At 32.4% G+C, this 23,502-nt stretch overlaps 2 protein-coding genes across 8 annotated transcripts in view; one reads left to right on the top strand and one right to left on the bottom strand.

Moving 5' to 3' along the window:
• Positions 1-4,848: 4,848 nt before the first annotated feature.
• The window catches only part of LOC111680620, a 56,654-nt gene continuing 38,000 nt past the window's right edge, over positions 4,849-23,502 (bottom strand). For 2 of the 7 annotated variants that reach the window (XM_046950857.1, XM_046950858.1), the window contains 4 exons: positions 14,268-14,295; positions 12,966-14,206; positions 12,678-12,889; positions 4,849-5,009 (listed from right to left, as the gene is read on the bottom strand). In XM_046950857.1, the coding sequence (XP_046806813.1) occupies positions 4,864-5,009; positions 12,678-12,889; positions 12,966-14,164 (1,557 nt within the window). In that variant the 5' untranslated portion in view covers positions 14,165-14,206; positions 14,268-14,295 and the 3' untranslated portion in view covers positions 4,849-4,863. Of the gene's footprint in view, positions 5,010-12,677; positions 12,890-12,965; positions 14,296-23,502 lie in introns of all 7 variants that reach the window. The other 5 variants (XM_046950853.1, XM_046950854.1, XM_046950856.1 and 2 more) reach the window with 3 other exon arrangements.
• On the top strand, positions 16,212-17,044 carry LOC124419896. The gene is made up of 2 exons (XM_046950861.1): positions 16,212-16,549; positions 16,655-17,044. Exons 1-2 carry the CDS (start codon positions 16,369-16,371, stop codon positions 16,897-16,899), a joined length of 426 nt encoding a protein of 141 aa, XP_046806817.1. The 5' UTR covers positions 16,212-16,368; the 3' UTR covers positions 16,900-17,044.

Below are 23,502 nucleotides of genomic sequence, written 5' to 3'. Positions count from 1 at the left end.
CAAATATAAACTGTAGCAGAAAGAAATATTAACCGTTGTACTGTAATACCACCGTCAAACTGTATTACCACCCTCAAACAAATATGAGCTGTATTACCAACGTATTACTTCTTTATCTCCTTGTTCTTGTTATACCCTTCAGCTTCGTGAGAACAGAACAGCATCCAAAACATACAGAAAAACAAGTAAGAATGCTGTATTCGGCTGTGCCGAAACTTATATACTTTTAACCATAGTGTTTTTTAAACATCATAGTTTTATAAATTTTTAATTTTTTCCCAACTACATTATTATTACACCAAAAGCTAAACAAAATGAACAACAACAATGCTAAAACTAAACCAACGGACATCTAAACATACATGACGAAAAACACAGAAAAACAAAATAAACAACCCAATAAAACGAACCTACATCCAAATATACGAATAGAATTCACAAAAACAAAATACATAACTCAATGGCGCCAACAGCATTGAAACATACAAAGCAAAATACACAGCTGAATAAAACCAAATACATCTACACACACGTGTACATCTTTTCCCAATATACAGTGTTGTTGTCGCTTATTTAACAAAGCATGAAAAAATATGACATTTTTTGATGAAATTTTCAGAGGTTGTCTCGTTTTGCTCATATCTCCGTTATTTACTGACCGATTTTTAAATAGCAATCTTCTCGAAAGCATGTCTAACTGAATTATTGAAGATTCGGATCTCGCCGATATCTGGGGTCCTTAAAAAACTGATTTCAACAGACAGACGGACATGGCTTAATCGACTCCGCTATCTATAAGGATCTAGAATATATATACTTTATAGGGTCGGAAAATTATATTATAGAAATTACAAACGGAATGACAAACTTATATATACCCTTCTTGCGAATGTGAAGGGTATAAAAATAAAAAATTTTTAATATTTAAGAAAAAACTTAATTAACAAACCTTAATATAACTGAAACTATTGTGGTAAAGAAATAATATTGTCAAAAAACAGCCACTTTCCTTTTATTCGATTAACCGAATAATTTTGAATTATCCGATTACTAACTGGCCAATTTAAAACCTCAATTAATTACTTGTCTAATAAACCGATAAAGACTAAACTCTGAATAATTGAATACTCTAATATCCATTAATTAAAACAAGTTTTTTAGTTCCAATCATCCATTACACACTCCTAAAAACTACCAGTAATCGTCAAATGGTGACCATGTCAATAACATACACTACATATCGGTTCTAAAAATAATTATTATCCAAAATAGTAAGATTTTTATATTAAATCAGGCTCTATTGGTGGTATAAATACGAATTGAAAAATTTTTAACACGGATACACCTTGTCCGATCCATAAAACATGATTATTGTATCGAGTATATCAAGGAATGATTGGTAGCATTATTGTATGCTTTGGAAATCGGAGTATTTGGAAAACCTGTATAAATAAGAGGATATATAGAGAATTATCCAAATTTTAAACTTAATGTTGTAAGTCTTAAGAAATCGGAGTTAAATTTCGGTTTTTTTAAGAACGTACTGTGTTCAAAATGGCCAAATCCATTGATTTCGAAACAAAAACTCTTTTCAAAAGTTAAAAATTCTATTTCCAGTGCATCGAATCCTGACAAGTCTTCTTCAAAATACGCCGGAAATAAACAATACAGCAGATATTGATAGAGCTGTAGACAACCTTACACGCTCTCTTAATCAAGCAACAAGAAGAACATGCAAACCTTCGATACCAAAGGGTAAAAGTAAACCTCCTTGGTGGTCCTCGGAAATAGCGAAGACTAGGAATAGATGTCGCAAACTTTTCAATGAGGCCAAAAGATCAGGTGAATGGTCCACATATAAAGCCTCATTGAATAAATTTAAGAATCAGGTTAGGAATGCTAAACGCTGCTCGTGGAGAAGCTTCTGTGGTAGCATCGAAAGCTCTTCAGAGACAAGTCGTTTATGCAAAATCCTGTCTAAATCACAAACCGTTCAAGGCTACATCCAAAAACAAGACGGTGAGTGGACAACGAGTGGACAAGAATCCCTACAGGAATTAATGGACACTCATTTCCCAGGTAACTTACCATTAGATACTACAATGGAAAGACCACAAACGTACTGTCAAACCCCTATCGGAATCACTATAGACGAGGGAATGATAAATGGGCAATAAACAGTTTTAACCCATATAAGTCACCGGGCCCGGACGGCATAATTCCAGCTGACCTGCAATATAATGCAGAATTAGTTATACCATGGCTACTTGAAATATTTCAAGCCTGTCTTACATGGTCATATGTACCAGAACAATGGACCAAATGCAGTGTGACGTTTATCCCCAAAGGAGGAAAAACAACGCACATTAAGGCAAAAGATTATAGGCCCATAAGTCTATCATCGTTTCTGCTTAAGACCCTAGAGAGGATCATTGACGTCCACATAAGATCGTCAATAGATCCTATGCTCCTATCTCCCTCACAACATGCCTACACCAAAGGCAAATCAGTTGAGACGGCCCTACACTCACTAGTGGGACATATAGAAAAGTCCTTGGAATTTGGTGAATACACGTTAGTGCCTTTCTGGACATAGAAGGAGCCTTTAACAACGTCAAACCCGACATCATCATATCAGCTCTAGAAGAGCTCGGTATTGAGACATCAGTGATTAAATTCATAAAAGACCTTCTTCAATACAGGATTATCCGTTCTAACATGGGAATGGCATGTATTCAAAGAATGGCAATCAGGGGCACACCTCAAGGTGGAGTCCTATCACCACTTTTATGGAATGTGGCCATAAACAGCCTACTAATGAAACTGGACAACCAAAGATACAAGACTGTCGCTTACGCAGATGACGTTGCGGTAGCAGTATCAGGTTTCCATCTGAATACGATATCTCAAAGACTCGAATCAGCACTCAATCTACTAAGTAAATGGAGCGTTAATAGTGGTTTGAGTGTAAACCCTAGTAAAACCGAACTTGTACTCTACACCAGGAAATACAAGATCGGAAATTTTACCCTACCTCGACTAAACGGAGTCGTACTCTCACTTTCAAACAGTGCGAAATACCTAGGGGTGATACTTGATAGTAAACTATCATGGAAGGAAAATATCACAGCCAGAGTAAACAAAGCCTTAATGGCAATGTACATTTGCAAGAAGGCCATAGGAAAAAGATGGGGACTAAATCCCAAACTGGTAAATTGGATCCATGAAGCGGTTATTAAACCTATTCTCTTTTACGGGCTGTTGTCTGGTGGAAAGCACTGGACAAAAACTCCAATTGTATACTTCTTGATAAGGTACGAAGAAGGATAGCAATCCTTATAACAGGAGCACTGAGAACAACTTCAACCAAATCTCTATTCGCTATGCTTAATTGGATCCCAACGGATCTGATAGCCAGAAAACTGGCACTCATCACTGCCCTCAGACTTGATGCCATAAATGCTTGGACACACAGGCCATACGGCCATGCGGCTATTATGAGGGAACATCTTTCCTCCCGGGCAATATTGATTATTGCATACCCAAACCTTTCCTCCGTAGGGACTTCGGATACACAATATCCGAAAACTCTTCACCGGAGGATAACAGTTCCCAAGAACCCTCCTGGTATATACGGATGGTTCTAAAAAAGGGGAACGAGTTGGAGGTGGCATTTTTATCCCTGAATTTGGAACTAAAATAAGCTTTAGGATACAGAATAATTGTAGTCCACTACAGGCTGAACTATCAGCCATAAAAAGAGCAGCAAATTGGCTTTGGTACCACAGAATATCATACAGAGATATTCAAATTTGTACCGACAGCCAAGCTGCTATCAAATCCCTGATTGGTGTATATACTACATCTAAACTAGTCCAGGAATGCCGGGCATCCTTAAACAGGATGGCGAGACATTCAATAATCGTGCTCAAATGGGTACGGGGACACGGGGATTTGACTGGCAACTATATCGCTGATGAATTAGCGAAACTAGGAGCCTCAATGTCCGACAGAGACATAGACATCTTTTGCGGAATACCGCTAAAAGCTTGTAAGACCATAATAGATGGAAAGTTCTATGAAATTTCTCAGACAAGATGGCGTAATGAACCAACTTGTATCAATACAAGGAAGATATGGCCAAACTTGGACAGTAAACGCACGTCATATCTTCTACAACTAAACCGCCCTCATATCAGCAACCTTGTTGCTGTCATTACGGGGCATATCTCATTGGGAAACCATGCAAGAAGACTTGGAATTCCCCACAACTACTTCTGTAGAAGTTGTCAAGACGAAGAGGAGGAAGAATCCATCGAACATCTTCTCTGTCAATGCCCGGCGCTAGAGGACACTCGATCCGTATATTTAGGAAAACGACTATTTGATGACTTGTCAGAACTATCCAATCTAGGACTGGATAACATTAATGCCTTCATCAGGCACAGTAACTGGTTTTAGGACCACCAAGCCATAATTAAGGCACTCACTAGTCCGCAAGGACAGACCTCTCAATCTTCTCCTCCACTTCAATTTCTATTCTATGACTTAATCCTAAACTATCTTCTACTATCCTCTACCCTCTTTCTTTTATATTTTATTATCTTTACAGGTATCACAAAGGGACCAACAGGACCCAAGTGTGCGTCTTTGCAGCCTGAACACCTAACCTAACCTATTTCCAGTGCATCATTTGGAGGGTCCAATGACAACCAGATACAAAATCCGGGGTCTAAAGTGGAAAAAATCGTAGAAGTGAGAAAAACTGTTCTACTCATTAATTCAGGAGCCAATCGGCCGAAATTTTGAGATTTCGGAACTAAAAGTATATTTTTTCCAAGTTATTGTGTAAAAAATATTTTATTAGAAAGTAATTATAATAATACAAGTAAAATTTTCATAAATTTTTATAATATCATTAAACCAAATATATACTGAAATGATCTGTATACTTACTTCTATGACGTAAATTTTGCACCTTTTTAACTTCAGCTTAAACCTTTTAAAACCTGTTTTAAATGAAACCAATCAGTCAGTATTTCTGTATACTTATTTTTGTGATTAAATGTAAGTAAAAAACACATTTGATCACATTAGAGTTTTTTATGACTCTTCTGCACGACTAAAATTATAATATAAGGTATATAAAATCATTTAGCATTAAATAATTTGTTTTTATTTCTTTTATAGGGACTTTCTTTAAAGTTTGACCATGACAAACTTTAAGATTTTTCTTCATATAAAAATAAAATTACTACTATTAGCAGAAATTTACTTTACTAAGTCATATGCATTTAAAAATATTTAATACATCAAAATCGATTCATATTTGTAACAGATTCAAAATTCAAATTTTTAAGCACTTGGGGGTGTGATGTAAAGCATAGCCAAAATTTTAAGTCGATACCATATATCGATCTCGATATCACTTTGAAAGTGAAAAACATACCGGGGTATGTTGGAATTGACATAACGGTTAAATATAAATTCATATTCGGGAATATGTACATTTGTAGGGGAATTTAAGAACAGATTCTTCAATTTTTTAACAAGTTTTTCCTAAAATAAGAGATAAAAAAGTTTGTAAGCTCAAAAATTACAAGTAAGAGTATTATATCCGGCTATGTCGAATCTTATATACCCACCATCAAACCTCGTTTGACTCGAATGCAACTTACTTATATAATTAAGTATATAAGGAATTTTTTATTTTTTTATTTATGTTTTTGAGATTTATCAACGAGTTCCAAAATTCATACGTTTCAATGAACTAGTGATTAACTATGTATTGCTGAAGAACTTTTTAGAAATACTTAAGAAACTCAACACTGTTCTCCGAAACTGGATGTAGAAGTAAAGGCGATGTCATTATTTTCAAGATTTCTTTTTAGTAATCTGAAATGTTTCTGCATGAACCAATTCTAGAAGTAGGTAAATCAGAACAACTATTACAATGTTTCTGAAGTATTGTTATAAAAATCATCCAATAAATATTCTTCATTATAGAAAAGTAATTAAGGAATTAATACACAAAGAAAATGTATTATAAATGTATTGTATACAAAGTATACAGTAATCGACGATTAATCGTTTGAATACCCTAATATATACAATATTTCATGATTCTAGGACTGGCCTTTTGGGCTGTGAGATCATTAATCAATCAGTCAGTAACACTACTTATTAATTTCTTTTTTTTTATTTGCTATTACAAATAATAAAAATTATATTTATTTTGCAAATAAAAATAAATTTTATAAAATATTCCTTACTAACAACCTGTTGTATAGGAAAAACAACTGTATGAATATATAACACAACCAAATGTCGACTATACGTATATTTATTTGAATTGAAGTTTGTATGAACATGCTGAAAATTTTTAAGCCGGCTTAAGCTTTTAAAAAGTATTAGTATGTGAATGTTTAAATGCAATACTTTACGATTACTACTTTTGTCATTCTCTGGTGTGTATGTATGTCAAATTTCAGTATGGGTTTATGGATTTACGTTCAAAATAATAAATGTAACTGTTTTAACATCAATTCATTTCAAAATAAGCTTTATTAAACGAGTTATAATAGTACCGCCTTATAAGGCTTTTCATCTTTGTTAGTATGTAAAGAGCTCATTTTTTTTATTTTGTTGATCGATAATTTTTTCGTCATCTTGATCAGCAGAAGTTTGCTGAGGAACAAAAATGTTTTGATTTTCAGCTCTCAGAGAGCCATTTGTTTTTGGTTTTTAGTCATGTTCTGCCTGTGAGAGACAGTACAGAAAATAGTTGTAAACTTTACAAGAATTAGGATTCCATAGTTGAAGCAATTACCCGATTTTTTGTATTTTTGAAAAGTAGATTTTTTGCGATTTTTGAAAAGTCAAATTTTGTTTCTTCTTTTTTTCAACAAGTCGAATTTTCAATTTTGTTTTTTATGAAATGTTGTCTTTTGTTTTTACTTTTTTATTCTTTTTGACTTTTCATGACTTATTTCCATTTTTTTGACTTTTTGATTTTTCTACCCACCATCAAAAAAGATAGGGGAATATTTATTTTGTCATTCCGTTTGTAACACATCGAAATTTTGATCGAAGACCCACAAAAGTATATATATTCTGAGTCCTTATAAAATTCGAAGCCATGTCTGAGAGGGTGGAAATTTTATACAACTATTCCATATAGGTAAGGTTTGTTTGGTATTGAAAATGGGCAATATCTGTCCACTTTTTCATATAGCCTCCATACAAGTGGCCCCCCGAAAACCACCATCAGTGGTGATAGAGGGTATATATAAGTTTGTCATTCCGTATGTAACACCAAGAAATATTCATCTGAGACCCAACAAAGAATATATATTCTGGGTCCTTGTGAAATTCTGAGTCGATTAAGCTATTGGTCTATCTGTGTAAAGCACGCTCACGTTAAAACTAAGCCAAGGAGATCAACCAAATTCACCGAAAATATTTATTGTTATCCTAAGCATTTTGGTATCGAATCAGCAAAATCGGTTCACATCGGGAAAAGTTATGAATCAAAATTTAAAACAACCTCGAAAAAAATCATTTTTTTATACATTCTAATTCTCGAAAACTATGCAAGATAATTGCATAAAAATCACCATACATAAATTTCTACCTAAGAGCTTATTCTCTGCGGAAAATCGCCAGAATCGGTCCAAAATTTCATATACCTCCCATACAAAAGTACATATTCCCGTAAAACAGGTTTTTTTTGTTAATAGCTTCTGTCGCAATGTCGATATCTTCACAAAATTTTACAAATTGAAAACGTATGTCAAGAGAATTTATTCAGAGGAAAAGTTTTTTGGATGAGTCCATAATTGGTCATAGCTCCCATACAAGGTCCCTCCCGAAAATCACTTAAACGCGCATAATTCCTTGCTAAATTGGAAATGCCCTTATATACAGAAATATTACCATGAAAGTTTTTTTGGATGGGTCCATCTTTGGTCATAGCTCCCATACAAGCTCCCCTCCCGAAATTCACCTTAACGCGCGTAACATACTATAAAATTAAGATATCCATATACAATTTGGCACAAGTATTGCTCATAGAGACATAATATTGTGAAATTTTTTTCCTATCGGTCCATAATTCATCGTAGCTCCAATACAAGGTCTCTTGTGGAAAAACACTTAAAGGCACACAACTCATTACCAAATAGTGATACCCATAAAATATTTGGCATAAATACTATTTTTGTACACAAATATATTATTTAAAAAATTTTTCACGATCGGTCCCTCTTTGGTCATAGCTCCCGTACAAGGTTTCCTCCCGAAAATCAGAGAAAACGCTCATAACCAAATATTGATATCCATAATTTAGCAAAAATATTTCTATTATATACATAAATTCACTATAAAATTGTTTTACGATCGGTCCATAGTTGGTCACACACTAGGTCCACAAAATCACTTATATTAACAATATTTAGATACAAAATTTTGAGATTTTGTCTTTATATACATAATTGGACATAGCGAATATACATAGTCCTTTTACGAAAATCTCTTAAAAGCACATTACTAATTACCAAATATAGCAATTGATACAAAATTTTGCACAAATATTAGTTTTGTATACAAAAATTCTATTTCAAGATTTTTTCACGATTGGTTCATAACATGGGTGTGGTCGGTCCCATACAAGGTGCCCTTCAGAAAATCACTTAAACACACATTTTTTGTTACTAAATTACGGTACAAAATTTTACTGAAATATAGATGATAGGAAAAAATGTGGCTTTTTTGATGAAATTTTCAGAGGTTGTCTCGGATTTTTGCTCATATCTCCGTTATCTATAGACCGATTTTGCTGATTTTAAATAGCGATCTTCTCGAAAGCATGTCTAACTGAATTATTGAAGATTCGGGTCTCGCCGATATCTGGGGACTTCTAAAAACTAATTTCAACAGATAGACGGACATACAGGCAGACAGACGGACATGGCTTAATAGACTCCGCTATCTATAATGATCCAGAATATATATACTTTATAGGGTCGGAAAATTATATTATAGAAATTACAAACGGAATGACAAACTTATATATACCCTTCTCACGAAGGTGAGTTCCGTCTCATATCGAAGCCACGCCAGGATATTGTGACTAAACGTGTTGTATTCTGAGAAATATCTAACCTTTTTGACCCCGCCGGTTGCCTATCCTCAAAATCATTGTTGCTAAAATTATAATGCAACAAATATAGAAAGACAGATTGGAATGAATGTTTAAAACCTTTAAACCTTGTGCAATGGCACTCATTTTTAAATGATTGCCCGCATAAGATTCCAAGATGGGTCAATTTTCACCCGAGTTATGATATTGAACTTCATGCATTCCCTGATGCCTCAGAAAAGGCTTATGGCGCTGCTCTTTACGTTCGAAGTATTTCTTCTAATGAAATCACTTCACATTTACTCTCTGCGAAGACGAAGATAGCTTCGCCTGAAACATTACCCCGTTTAGGACTTTCTGGAGCGATCAAAGCCGCTCCAAATATGGTAGAATCGTTGTGTAGTCAATTAAATCTAGACAAAAGAAAGATTTATCTGTGGACTGATTTTACTATAGTTTTATCTTGGCTCAAAAAATCCTCGTGCCATTGGCCAACCTTCGTCAAAAACAGAGTTTCTCTAATCCTAAAGAATGTTTGTAACGAGAATTGGTTTCATGTTGATTCCAAAGATAACCCGGCAGATCTCGCAAGTCGTTAAACACTTGCTCGAGATTTAGTTGATAACCCTCTATGGTGGCATGGTCCCTCTTGGTTAAGATAGTCGCAAGAGGACTGACCACAAAATATCGTTACCGAACATCAGCATTTAGAAGTTCAATATTTTTCTGTTCAGACAGAACCAACATTTGACAAACTGGAACGTTTCTCAGATTAACCCCATGCAATGCGAATTATTTCGTATTGGTTCAGGTGTTTACAATATTTAAAAACCAGAAAATGCTTCTTCAACGCCTTAGATTTAACCCAATCCGAAATTAAATTTACTCGAGATCGGTATGTCAAAAGAATTATATTCCCGAATATTTTTTACTATGGAAAGGTAAACCATTTTCTTCAAAGAGTAATTAACTCACTTTGAAACCGTTTATTGATTCAAATGGTTTGTGCGAATCAATGGTCGATTCCCTGGCTCGTCCGTCCCACTGGCTTAACGAACGATGAGTTTTATTAAAGAATAACCACCATGGGTCCGCATGTTAAAAAATCTAATTAGTACAATTATTTACAATTGCAAGGAATGTACGATATATCGAAAGAAACCCGGCCTACATTGGTAGAGGTTGCCGAATAACGAAAGCCTATGTACTCGTTTTTGTTTGCTTCGCCACAAAAGCGATTCATTTAGAGGCAACCGGTGATATGTCAACCGAAACATTTCTTGGTGCTTTTGCCCGTTTTTTGTGGAGGTTGTTCTGTTCAATATACTCGGACAACGGAACTGCGTTTGTCGGTGCTGTCGGTAATTTACTCGAAGTAGACCGAAAACAGTTGTTTCCCCAATTAAGATAAAAAGTTTAATGACATTTTATAGCCCCTGGTGCTCTTCATATGGGCGGCTTATGAGAAGCCGGCGGAAAGAGTTAAAAACGCATGAGCGATGATCCCATCGATTTAGTCCCTTTAACCCCAGGTCATTTTATGATAGGAGCACATCTTTTGGCATCCCCTGAACCCGATCATTGCGATCACTGATTGAGTATTGCCAATAGAAATTCAAAGTAATCCATCATCAGTTTGCTTAACGATGAAAAGACGAATACCTCAAAGAAATCCATCGGTGAATTTAGTGGAAATATACGCAAAGGGACTACAAAGTAGGAGATTTTGTTGTGATCCGTGAGGATAATTTACATCCGAATGAATGGCATTTAGGTAGGATAGAGAAGACCCATGTAGGCCATGACAGCAAGGTTCGCACAGCGGACGTGAGAACAGCTTTGGATATTTTTACCCGCCCCATAGTGATGCTTGTTCTCTTGCCAATGTCAGAAATTGACTAATTTTTATTTTTCTTTCTTTTTTTCTTCTCTCTCTATTTACATTACCCTTAGTAAGATGTCGACCGTAAAAATTGGTAGAGAGATTTGACTTCCTATAGAACTTATCAGTGTCATCGTTGTACTAGCATTTTTAAGCCATTAATGAGCGATAAAATAATTTACTGATAATTTACTGATGGGGTAGGAACAATTATGGACCGATCCCCACAGAGTTTTGAAGAGAGATTTAGCTTACACAAAACTGGTTTATGTCGAATTTCATAAATCTACTAGTATTTTTAAGCCAGTATTGAGCTTAAAAGCCATTTTCTGAGGGGGCCTTATATGGGGGTAGGGTCAATTGTAGACCGATCATAGTAAAATTTTGGTTCCTACAAGTCATGTTTATATAGAATTTCAACGCTTTACTCGTTCAAGCCAAATAATTAATTTTTTGATGGGGATCTTATATGGTAATTAATGCCCGATCCACATAAAATTTGGTTAAGCGATTTTGGCTAGGAAGGAACTTATTTGAGTCGAATTTCACGACTATACTTGTATTTTTAGGCGAGTAAAGGGCCTTAAAGTATTTTTCTGATGGGGACCTTATGTGGCGGTAAGGTCTATTAAGACCTGTTCCACATACAATTTGGAAAGGAGATTTTGGCTTGAGAAAAACTTACTTCTGTAAAATTGCATAGCTATACCCGTATCTTTAAGCCAGTAAAGAGCGTTAAAGTAATTTTATGGAGGGGACCTTATATGGGGGGGTAGGGTCAATGATAGATCGATCCACATAAAATTTGGTAGAAAGGTTTTGGTTCCTAAGATACTTATGTCAAATATCTTCGCTATATTCGTATTTTTACGCCTATAATTAACCTTAAAGTCGTTTTCTGAAGGGGACATCATAAGGGGGGTAGGGTCAATTATGGAACGATCCACATAAATTTGGTAAATTTTGAATTGTATAAAGTTTACTTCTGTGTAATTTCATTGCTATAATCCTATTTTTAATTTTATGAAGGGGACCTTATATGTATAAAATTTCATACAGAGGTTTTGGATAGTAAGACACTTCAAATTTCATCGTTATACTCATTTGTTTAAGTCAGTAATGAGCGTTAAAGTCATTTTCTGAAGGGGACCTTATATGTGGGGTAGGGTTAATTATGGGCCGATCCGCATAAAATTTAACAGAGTGGTTTCGGCTAGTAAGAAACTTACTTATGTCAAATTTCATGACTATACTTATATTTTTAAGCGAGTAATGAGCGTTAAAGTAATTTTCTGAAGGGGACGTTATATAGGGGAAGGGTCAATTGGTGGAGAGATATGGGCTAGCATGAAACTTTAATCGCAATATTCATATTTTGAAGTCTCTAATCTAATTTCATCTCCCTATCTCTATTTTTGTGGATACTATCGTGCCAACAACAGACAGACGGACGGACATGGCTAGATCGTCTTACGAGGTCCCAGAATATATATACTTTATGGGGTCTTAGAGCAATATTTCGATGTGTTACACACATGACAAAATCAATATACACCCATCTTTTTTGATGGTGGGTATAAAAACAGGACAACCCTTCTACGCGAAATGGTGTTATTATTTGACAGTAATTGTATGACTAAATTTTTTTTTACTTACATGATGGCTTCGGCGTTGAATTTATTAAATGCCTGTGTCTATCGCGGTCATGATTGTGATGGCGATTTGGATTAGGATATGTCGGATTACTATTACTTTTTAAAATATCAGCATTTGGTGCTGAAGTTGGCAAAGCGTGATCTCTTTCCAAATCTAATTCGTAATTACGATGATGCATATTTAACTGTGATTGATGAGATTTTTCTTGATATCTAAAAATATTTTTTAAAAATATATTTTTTACTTTTTGTTAAACATTGCAGAAACTTAAAAATCAACAAAAAATACCTTAAAGTAGTGAGTAAAGGTGTAGCTATTGTTGTTAAACTTGGCACATAACTGTTTTCGGGAATGCTACGTTTGGTAGTTGAAGTAGTGCCGTACGCGACTTTTATTAACACTGCAGCTAAACTTCGCTCCAAGTTATCCAATTTATCCAGATATGCTCCACCAGAAGTCACACCTTCGGTAGATGATGTAATAATAAGACTTTTGCTAGCGGAAAGATATGTCTCTCCTCTTTCTCCTCCGTCATGCTCCAAATTAAAAGAACTTTTTGTTAATCTATCGCTAATACTGTTGCTACTACTGTTACTAGCACTGTTATTGGTATTGTTATATACTAGTATATCGCTAACATTTTCGAAATTCGTGGAACCCAAATCTAAACCTATAGCTGTTGATGATTTCGACACCAGCAAACCTTGTATGGTATCAGTATACTGTGTAAATGTTAATAGTATAGCTAATAAAACATGTAGAAATTTGCATTTTCGCTGCTGAAGATATGGACATGAGAGTATTAGCATGATAAAATTAAGGATTGCGCTATAGTTCCTTGTGCGATGTTTGTGATGACGCCATCGCTTTTGCATGTTGGTAAATAAAAGCTTATTTCCCTTATTATCATCAGCTTTAAACTCTAAACATTTTTTTGTGTTTTCTGTATCCTCAAGTTCTAAAAGATAATTTGAGTTGTACGACTTATTATTAGAATGTGATAAGGATTCCTTTTCAGATATAATTGACCGAATATTTGAATTGAGTAATCTATATTGCAAGAATAGTTGTTTTTCTTCATTGCGTTGTGTTATCGAAATCCTTGATGTAAGTGGTCGTTGGTCGCTTATTAGGCAGGAGGATGAATTGCTGCTCTTATTTGTTGTGCAATCTCTTGCCATTAAGTGACGTTTTCGTATTTGCATGTTTGTTTGCTTCCGCCAACTTATACCTAATCTTTTAGTATTAATTGGCCCAATTGTATCAGCTTCGTCCTCCAAATCCTCCTGCAGCTCTTCATCATGTTGATGCTGAACAAAAAATCTACTTTTGTTATTGTTTTCATTTTTTAGGAAACATTCATAAATAGGGAAATTAGGAGTTGTTGCTCTGTTTGCCTTCCCAAATAAGGTATTTATGTTATATTCACACTTAATAACTGCATTATTTTTAAAGCTATATACTACATTCACAGTATTTGAGCTCATGGCTGTTTAATTTTTTATGGATATACGGATATGAAAAATCCCCTTAAATGAAATGATGTTTCCAAATTAATATTTTTTAAAATTTTCATCATAGTTTATTTACATCTTCTCTTAAAACAGCTAAAACTAATCTAAATAAAAAGAAAAAAATGTTTGTTTCACTAAAAAATTAAATTATTTAAATTGATTGAAATTAAATATATATATCTACATTTTAATCTTCTATATGTATGAATGTTTATATATTTTATTGGTATTATAAATTCGTATTTCACAATAATTTAATATTTTATAGAAGAGTTCAGTATATGGGTATATAAGAATCTATACTGGCAGTCAACCTGTTAATAAGATGGCGAGATGATAATTGAAAACCATATATCCGATATGCAGCTCAAGACGGTTGGTCACATAAGTGGTGTATCTAGAAAGCACTGTATTTGAATAACTATTTTATTATTTAGTTTCTAGTACTTCAAATTAATTTGTTTTCCAAAAATTTCAAAAAGTGCTTATGGTGAAGCTTTCTCTATTAGTAAACACATACTTAGCGCGGGTTTCTTACTCCTCAGTTAAACTAAGCTTAACTTGCTGTTAGATTAAACTCGAAACAGATTTTGGCGGACTTTAACCGATGATTGTGTTTTTCAGTTTTAGATTTAAGCTCAGTTAACTTTGTTAGTACTGCCAAGTTTTTACTCAAAAACATAAACAATGAACAGCTGTTTTTTTGCAAACAATACTTTTGTAAAATGGAAAATTTTGGAAAAATGTTAAATAAACATTTAAAACAATAATAAATAAAACAAAACAAAACAGAAAATTGCAATTTACATAAAATATCAAGTTTTTGTTCTTCCGAAATCATTGTTTTATTGTTTTTGTTAATTGTGTTTTCTCACTTATAACTTGAGTTTAATTGGCCAAGTACGCTCAGTTAAACTAAGATAATAAGTAACGTTACTATTTACTGAAAAACACAAAACATGTATTAAACTAGGTTTAACTAAAGAATGAAGATTATCTTTATCTGAAAAACCCGCCCTTAATGTATATTTATATTGTAATATGAAATAGAAAATGGTTTTTTGGGATTTAGAAATCCCGGATGCCGATATTGGTATTCCGGGATTCATTTAAAAATCCCGAATATCGGGACTTTTAAAAACCAGTCCCGATTGGCATCCCTAATTCTGACTTAATTGATTTCACATAATTGATTTCATGTTTCTAGGTTTAATATTATAGAAAATTCAAAAAGTACCTTTTGTAGAACAAAAAAGTCCCTTTTTGTAGGTTCTTACCTAGTCAAGGCCCAAGGACGAAGCCTATTGGATATGGTTAACATCGGTCCATTATTTCACCTAGCCCCAATACAACTGAAACCTCCGAAAAGAACTTTGAAGCTCATAATTATGTATAATATAAATATCTCGATGAATGTCGCACAACTAAGTTTTATACAAGCCTTGATGACCTTGCCGAATTTCGAAATGATCGGGCTTCACAACACAAAAACACCCTTCAGATAGTGACTTGAATATCCGCAATTCATTTATTAGCACTATTATTGATATTAAATTTAGCACAGACAAATATTATGTAAATACATGTATTATATAAATATCATATAAATACAAATCTATTCAGCCCATTTTATCGGGATCGGTCCACATTTGCTCCTATCCTCTACACAAAGCTTCTTTTAGAAAATAAGTTTTTCGTCAATAAATTGCTTAAATAAATCGGAATCATTATGAAAAATAAACCACATTTAATATTCATAATTCATAGGGTATCATATAGTCGGCCAAGCCCGACTATACTTTCTTACTTGTTATTATTGAAATATTTATTTATTTATCAGTAATACTAAAAGCCTTTGCAGCCAACAACGTATTACATACGTATCTTGATATGTATTTACTTTGTGTTAATTTACTTTTATATTTTTAAATTTTGTTAATCATATTTTCATTGAAATTGTAGTTTTAATTTAATAAAATTTGAATAGATAACATACACAATAATTGGCGACGATGAAAATTTTTATAAAAATGGAAAAACAATTTGCACAAGGATCAGCAAACTTGGGCACAACAATTGCTTGAACAACAACAAGATTTTTTTGCACGTTATATAAATAACGTTAACACAACTCTAAAGAACATTTTAAAGAGTACGATGTCCAAGACGCCGAGCAAATGAAATCCTACTTTTTATCGTGGATGGGTCAAGATTTATTTGAATTGGCAAGAATTTGTTCGGAACAGAAAAACTTAAAAACCAAAACATTTCAGGAAATAATTTGTAAGCTGGAACAATATTATGCATCGAAAATTCACGCAGCAAGATTTAAGTTTTACAACAGATTGATGCAAGAAGGTGAGTTTTATGGAAAATGGTTACTTGAATTAAAGGGATTATCTAGAAATTTTTCATTTACATGCAAAAATTGTCAAATGGAATACGTTGATGAAATGATAATAGATGCACTTATTTTAAATACGTCACATGAAATTGTAAGAACTGCCGCTTTACAAAAACAAAACCAATCTTTGGAGGAAGTAATCAACATAGCAGAGACCTATGAATCAACGCAATCATCATTGGAAACAATAAGAAACAACAGCCTTCCGCAAGAAGTTCAACAAGTTAAATTTAGAAATCAAAATCCAAAGTACCAGCAACAAAATAATCAAACTAGCAAGATATCAAGCAAAATATCACCTTGAAATCAATTGCCATCATGTTCTGGATGTTTCAAAAATCACAAAAAAACAAAATTGTAAGTTTCGCAATGCCAAATGCCACAGATGTGAAAAATCTTGTCACATAGCCCCGGTATGTAAATCTAAAATGTTAATAATATAGAGAATTCTGAAGAGTTTGTTGTCTTTGATTCTGAGCATTGTTACCAAATTAAAAATTTTTTAATTCGAAAGGAAAAGAAGTTATTTCTTAGGTAATCAAAATATCCCTGTTCTCGGTATGTTAAAGGTGTATGTCTCATTAGATTCTGAAACCAAACCTTTGAAATTGTTAGTGGCCAATACATATGATGGATCAAATATTTTCGGCATTGATCGGTACGATGCGTTTAAATGTGCTAATGATATTTTCCAGTTGGAAAGTCTGCATGAGAAAAATATTTAAAAAATATATCATAAATTGTTTTCAAATTCATTAGGTTGTTGCAATATGATTAAAAGCTCATTTGTATTTGAAGGAGAATGCCATTCCAAAGTTTTCAAAAGCAAGACCTATTTTATTTGCACTTCAACAATTTAAGGAAGAAGCAAACCTAATTCTAAAATCAGAATTTGCGCTGATTTCAAACAAACTGTTAATCCCCTCTTGGCTTATTTCAGTAAAGAAATTTCACGAATATCTTTATGGTGGAGATTCACATTAATTACTGACCACAAGCCTCTCGTGTCAATTTTCAATACATAAAAGTCGATACCTATACATTCCGCATACCGAATTCAACTTTGATATTAAATACAAATCTACCAATAATCATCAAAATGCTGATGCATTATCAAGGTTACCATTGGAAAGTGATACAGAAATTGATATTGGACTAGATAAAATGGAAGAAATATGTTCATTTCCTGAAGATGCTACACAAATTGCACAAAAAAGGATAAACTACTATCCCAAATTCTGAAATTTATAAAAGAAGGTTGGCCTGAACAAGTTGATGATATTTTAAAGCCCTATTTTAATAAAAGAGAAAACTTAACAACTCTGGATGGTGTTATTTTACTACAAATAGATAGTCATCGAGTAGTATAGAATAGACAATGCAATTGAAAATTTAATTTTAAAATGTTCATATGTACAAAAGAGTTCAGTTCATGGACGAAACCTTCAAAATTCTGGCATCGAATTCATTTAGATTTCGCAGACCATTTAAAAATTCGTCATGGTTCATATGTGTTGATGCTTTTTCTCATTATCCTTCTGATTTTAAAATGAATTCCACGACAGCATCTGCTACAATTAATACATTGAAAAATATTTTTCCAATTGAAGGTCTCCCAGAAGTAATAGTGTCAGATAATGGGCCTCAATTTACTGCAGAGGAGAATAATGTTTAGCTTACTAAATCCATGTGAAAGAATTTCAAATGAATATAGAATATCTAAGTTCAAAACAAACGATAATGTGGTTGCAAGATTATATGGAAAATCTAAACGTTGGATCGATGCACGAATTCTAAAAATATTAGGAAGTATGTTATATTTACTTAGGACAACTGATGATAAAACTAATAAACGTCATCAAAACCAAATACGTAAATCCGTTCCTACTATTCAAAAAAAATACCAGACAGAGATTTTAACAGAGCTCACGAACTAACTAATTTACATCCTCCCCATAATAATGCTGAACCTTCTGTCGTTTCAGATCAACCTGCTGGTCATAATAATTATAATAGAAAAGGAAATCTCAAATTAAATTTTCAGATCAAATAAATTCAATTGTTCAAAAATCTATGAGAATAAGAATATTAGCAGCCAATAATTCATCAGCAGTAAATACAAAATTAACGCAGAGGAATTGATATATATAATTACTTTGTGTTAATTTACATTTATATTTTTAAATTTTGTTAATCATATTTTCATAGAAATTGTAGAATTAATTTGCTTTTGAATTTTTAAATATTTTGTTGAGTTGTAAATAAAATTTGAATAGAAAACATACAAATATATCTTAATGTATTTTTTTAAATGTTTCTGTTATTTAACATATTAGTATATAATTCAAAATTAGTACAATCCTAATATCCCAATATATATTATAAATTTCCTTGCAAGTTTGTTTATTTGTTCAATCACGCCTAAACGGATTACCCGATTTTCTTTAAATTTGGAACATAGAAAGATATATGTCTGGAAGCGTCAATAGGCGAGTCTAGTCCGAAAATTGGACTAGAAGGGATAAAAAAATGGGTGAAAACGACGTTAAACGGAAAACATTGATTCTTTTGTGCATAAAAATTTATTTTTGCTATTTTAATGCGAAAATATTTTCGATTTAGCATTCTAAAAATTCAGAAATATGTATTAGCAAAACTGCGTTGCGAAAGTTGGAACAAAACTGGTTCAAAAATTGGGAAAATAAATATTCTAACGCGAAATTGTTTTCGATTTAGCTTTATAAAGTTCTATAAATTTTCATTAGAAAAGTTCCGCTGTGAAAGTTTGATCAAAAATAATTTATGTCGTGAAAAAACTTGAAAACTCATATTTAAGATAATTGAATTTGGGGAAAATATAATTTTTTGAATTAGAGTTCTCCCTAGTGAGTTATAGAACATCAAAGTTAAATGTCAAATATATTCGACATTCGAAAAACTGCCACCAAAAACTACCACCAATATATTTTATTATTATTTAAAATGCCTTCTTACACTTATATCAATACAATTTAAATCTGTATAGTACGATCTAGCAAAATACTATTTCTTTGCAAATAAATGAAGATGTTTTTATATGTAGTTATAGTGCACTTTTTCAAAAGTAGTAATTATTGATAATTTCTTAAAACCTGATTTTAAAATACTTTAAAAATATGGAAGATTTTTCAAAATCTCAATTATAAATTAATTGTTTCATCTACAAGAAAAAAATTTAAACTAATATTAAAAATTATACTCAAAAAATGCCTTAAAACCTAGTCCATTTTAATGTAATAATATGAAGTTTTTGAATTTGTGTGAGTTAAAATATAATTAAATTTATTTATTTTTTTATTTTATTCATTTATTTATAAATATCAATATTTTTGACAAATTAAACTGCAAAGGTAATATTTGTATTTTTGCTACATTTTGTGATGCAATTACGTCTTATTATGACAACGACTGAACCGAAATTTATGAAATTTGAACCACACACTTCAAGACTGTTTTGGAAATAGACATTTTTTAAACATGAATCAGAAAGTGGAAAATTAGTACATTTTTTCTCTACTTCAGAGAATATTATTTATTCTAAAGCCTCTTCACACGAGCACACAAGTAATATGATCTGACAAAATTTTATGTAGAAGGATACGGATGGGATCGTCTAAACACAATATCTAATGAAATCGTACTACATTCAGAAAAAATACGGATGGAAAATCTTCGTTGCATTAAATCAGGGATGTATTTTATGTAAACTTAATAAAGTTGTATACCAATCGTATAAACACAAAAAAATTCTTCTTACTTTTTTAAAAGTGTGTTCATGTAAAGGCTCCTCAAGGAAATATATTTTGGTTTAAGCTTTCTCAATTTTAAAAGAGTATAAACCATGCTTTAAAGGAGTAAATTATTAAAAATCCGAAATTTTAAGAATGAATATTTTTATTGCTTTGTTGCTAATTTTAAAGGTAAGTTTTTACCACTCAAACCCAAAGGGTGCAAATGTGTGGTTTTAGTTAATTATTTGAAAGTTGTCCAGAATTATATATTTTGAATGTAGATTTAAATTTCGACATATTAATTTCAGGGGTAAAAAGCCAAGACAATATTAATTGATCTATAGATTTAATATTATAAATCATTTAAAATCCCGGGCAACGCCGGGAACAAAAAGCTAGTGAAATTTATAAAAAATAATAAAATTTACTGAGGTTAAAAATTATTATAATATAAAAATGAAATGTATGCTTCTAAATTTTCGATATGCTGTATAAAATTTGTTTTAGACTCCATATCAGTGCTAACGCTCATTCTATAACACTTACTATTATAAATTAAATGATCAAGAAGGCATTTACGAAATAACCTGCAAGTAAACTTTCTAAGATCACTAGGTAAGATATTCCAGTATCTGGCAGTTCTTACAATGAATGATCGTTCATAGACAGAACAGTTTACAAGCGTAAGATAATTTGAGGATTTCTGGTGGATCTAGAAAAATAAATCTTTTTTGAAGATATAATGGTGTGCCGTATTTAATGATTTTATAAAGGTATATTAAATTACGGAGTTTATGTGCAATTGAAAGAACAGGATAAAAAGTTATTCATAGCATTAAATATGTGTTCATAGTATTTAATACAATAGACAACACGTACAATTCCCTTGATCACACAAAATATCCTATCTAAGATAAGAGAACTGACACCAGTGTAAACCTCAATACAGTAATTTATATGTGCCTTTAACACTGCGTGGGTAAATTTAACTTTTGTGGGCAAGTATAAATCAGAGTGGAATAGTCGTCTGAGTGTAAAAGTTAAACGAGATAAAACAACATCAATCTGTTCATCAAATTTCAGAAATTGGTCCATTTAATAGAATCAACATAATCAATTTGTTTGATGTATAATTCAATTTTCGGATAAGTGTAATTACTACGAGCTGTCCGAAACATTATAGCCTTGGTCTTATCAGTATCATCCAATCATAAAAACTATCAAGGGTAAATTTTATAATGGCTTCCAAAACATCAGGAAACTCCCCAAGTTCGAATCAAATCATTCAGTGCAGTCATTCATGTATAAAAGAAAAGACTTCACATGTAATATTGACAATGTCCGAATAAATTTCTTGTACACTAAGATATTGAGGCCTTCCTTGTAAGTAAGAATTAATAAGTCTACAAGCCATTACAGAGAACCTAAACTTTTCTCTTAACATAGGAATAAGAACTGAATGATCTAGACGGTCAAAAGCTTTAGAAAGGTCTAAAGAAACCATGACACAACACTTGTTTTTATTTAAGTAATCTCTGACAGTTTCTGTTATACCTATAAGCTAGAAAGGTCTAAAGAAACCATGACACAACACTTGTTTTTATTTAAGTAATCTCTGACAGTTTCTGTTATACCTATAAGCATGTCAGTAGTATTGTGTCCTGTTTTGTAAGCGTACTGAATATCACTTATGAGAATGTGTTGAGAAATATAATCAAGAACTTGGATTTTTAAATCGTGTTCCATGACTTTAGAAATACCGGGCAAAATGCTTATTGGCCTAAATTCAGTAGCGGAGTCCCTTTTTGGTACAGGAACGACGCGGGATGTAGTAATTATCATATTAAATAAATGCAAATCCGGCTGTAAAATACATGGAAAAACAAGTAAATCATCCACACCACTGTCTCTAAAATTTCTGTAAGCACGATTTCTAAGAGACCTAGCTGCAAATTTTCCTCCTAATTTTAAATCTAATAATCGGAACAACTGATACAATTCGTACAGAAGAGAGTTTAAAATATTAAGTTTTTAATTTACATTATTATTGTAAAATGAGGAAAAGTTAAATTGATCAACATGAGTTCGCCCATTATCATTATGTTTTTGTGCTGAGAAAAATTTAATTAATTTTAATACCATGTTTCCACGACCAGTTGAATTACTTAATTCGGAATCTGAATGACGAAACCAATTAACCCGTTTTTACAACACAACCATTATTCGTTTTGACAGTTCATCGCCATGTTGTCTTTTCATTTATTATTATTTTTTTATATTAGTGCGTACGTATGATAAAAACATACGTTTGTAACATTATTTTAACAGATTAAGTTATGTATTTTCTATTAATAATTAATAATTTTATTTATTTATTTATTTTGTAATATTAAGCCTTCGCGGCCAAAAATAACAATATTACATAGTAATAATAAAAACCTGAGATCAATAAGTAGTAATACATATAATTAACAAGTAGGAAAGTATAGTCGGGCATGGCCGACCTTATAATACCCTACACCTTTAGCATATTTTTAAAATTTTTATTTTTTATAAAGAAATTTTTACGTTGAATATTACCATAATTCCAAAATATTTAAGCAATTTATTGATAAAAAAAACTAAAATTTCTAAATGAGGCTTTATATAGGTCAAATATGGGCCGATCCTCGGTAAATTTGGGAAAAGGATATATTTTTAAATAACAGTTAGTTTTGTTGAGTTTCATTGCGATACAAATGGTTACAAGTCAATTTTAGACGTTAAGACATTTTTTGAAGGGGGGCTTGTATGGGGGCTAGGATCAAATAAGGGACGATCCTTACGGAAATCTGCAGTGTCATTTATACTCACATACAACTTATTTTTGCCAATTTTTAGAGAGATAATAGAATATTTGGTACGGTTGTATGGGGACTAGGTGAAATAATGGACCGATTTCGACCGACTTCGTCCCTGTGCCAAAAAACATGCTTGGTCCAAATTTCATCAAATTATCTTAAAAAATGGAGGCCTGGAGGCCTTTCGCACAAGGTCTACATGGACATCTATCCAGCCGGACAGACGGACGGACATGTCTTAATCGACTCAAAAAATGATTCTAAATCGATCGGTATACTTTAAGGTGGGTATTGGAC

The sequence above is a fragment of the Lucilia cuprina genome, chromosome 4 (genome assembly GCF_022045245.1).
Source record: "Lucilia cuprina isolate Lc7/37 chromosome 4, ASM2204524v1, whole genome shotgun sequence".
In the NCBI taxonomy this organism is placed as follows: Eukaryota; Metazoa; Arthropoda; class Insecta; order Diptera; family Calliphoridae; genus Lucilia; species Lucilia cuprina.
This window is presented reverse-complemented; position numbering and strand designations above follow the sequence as displayed.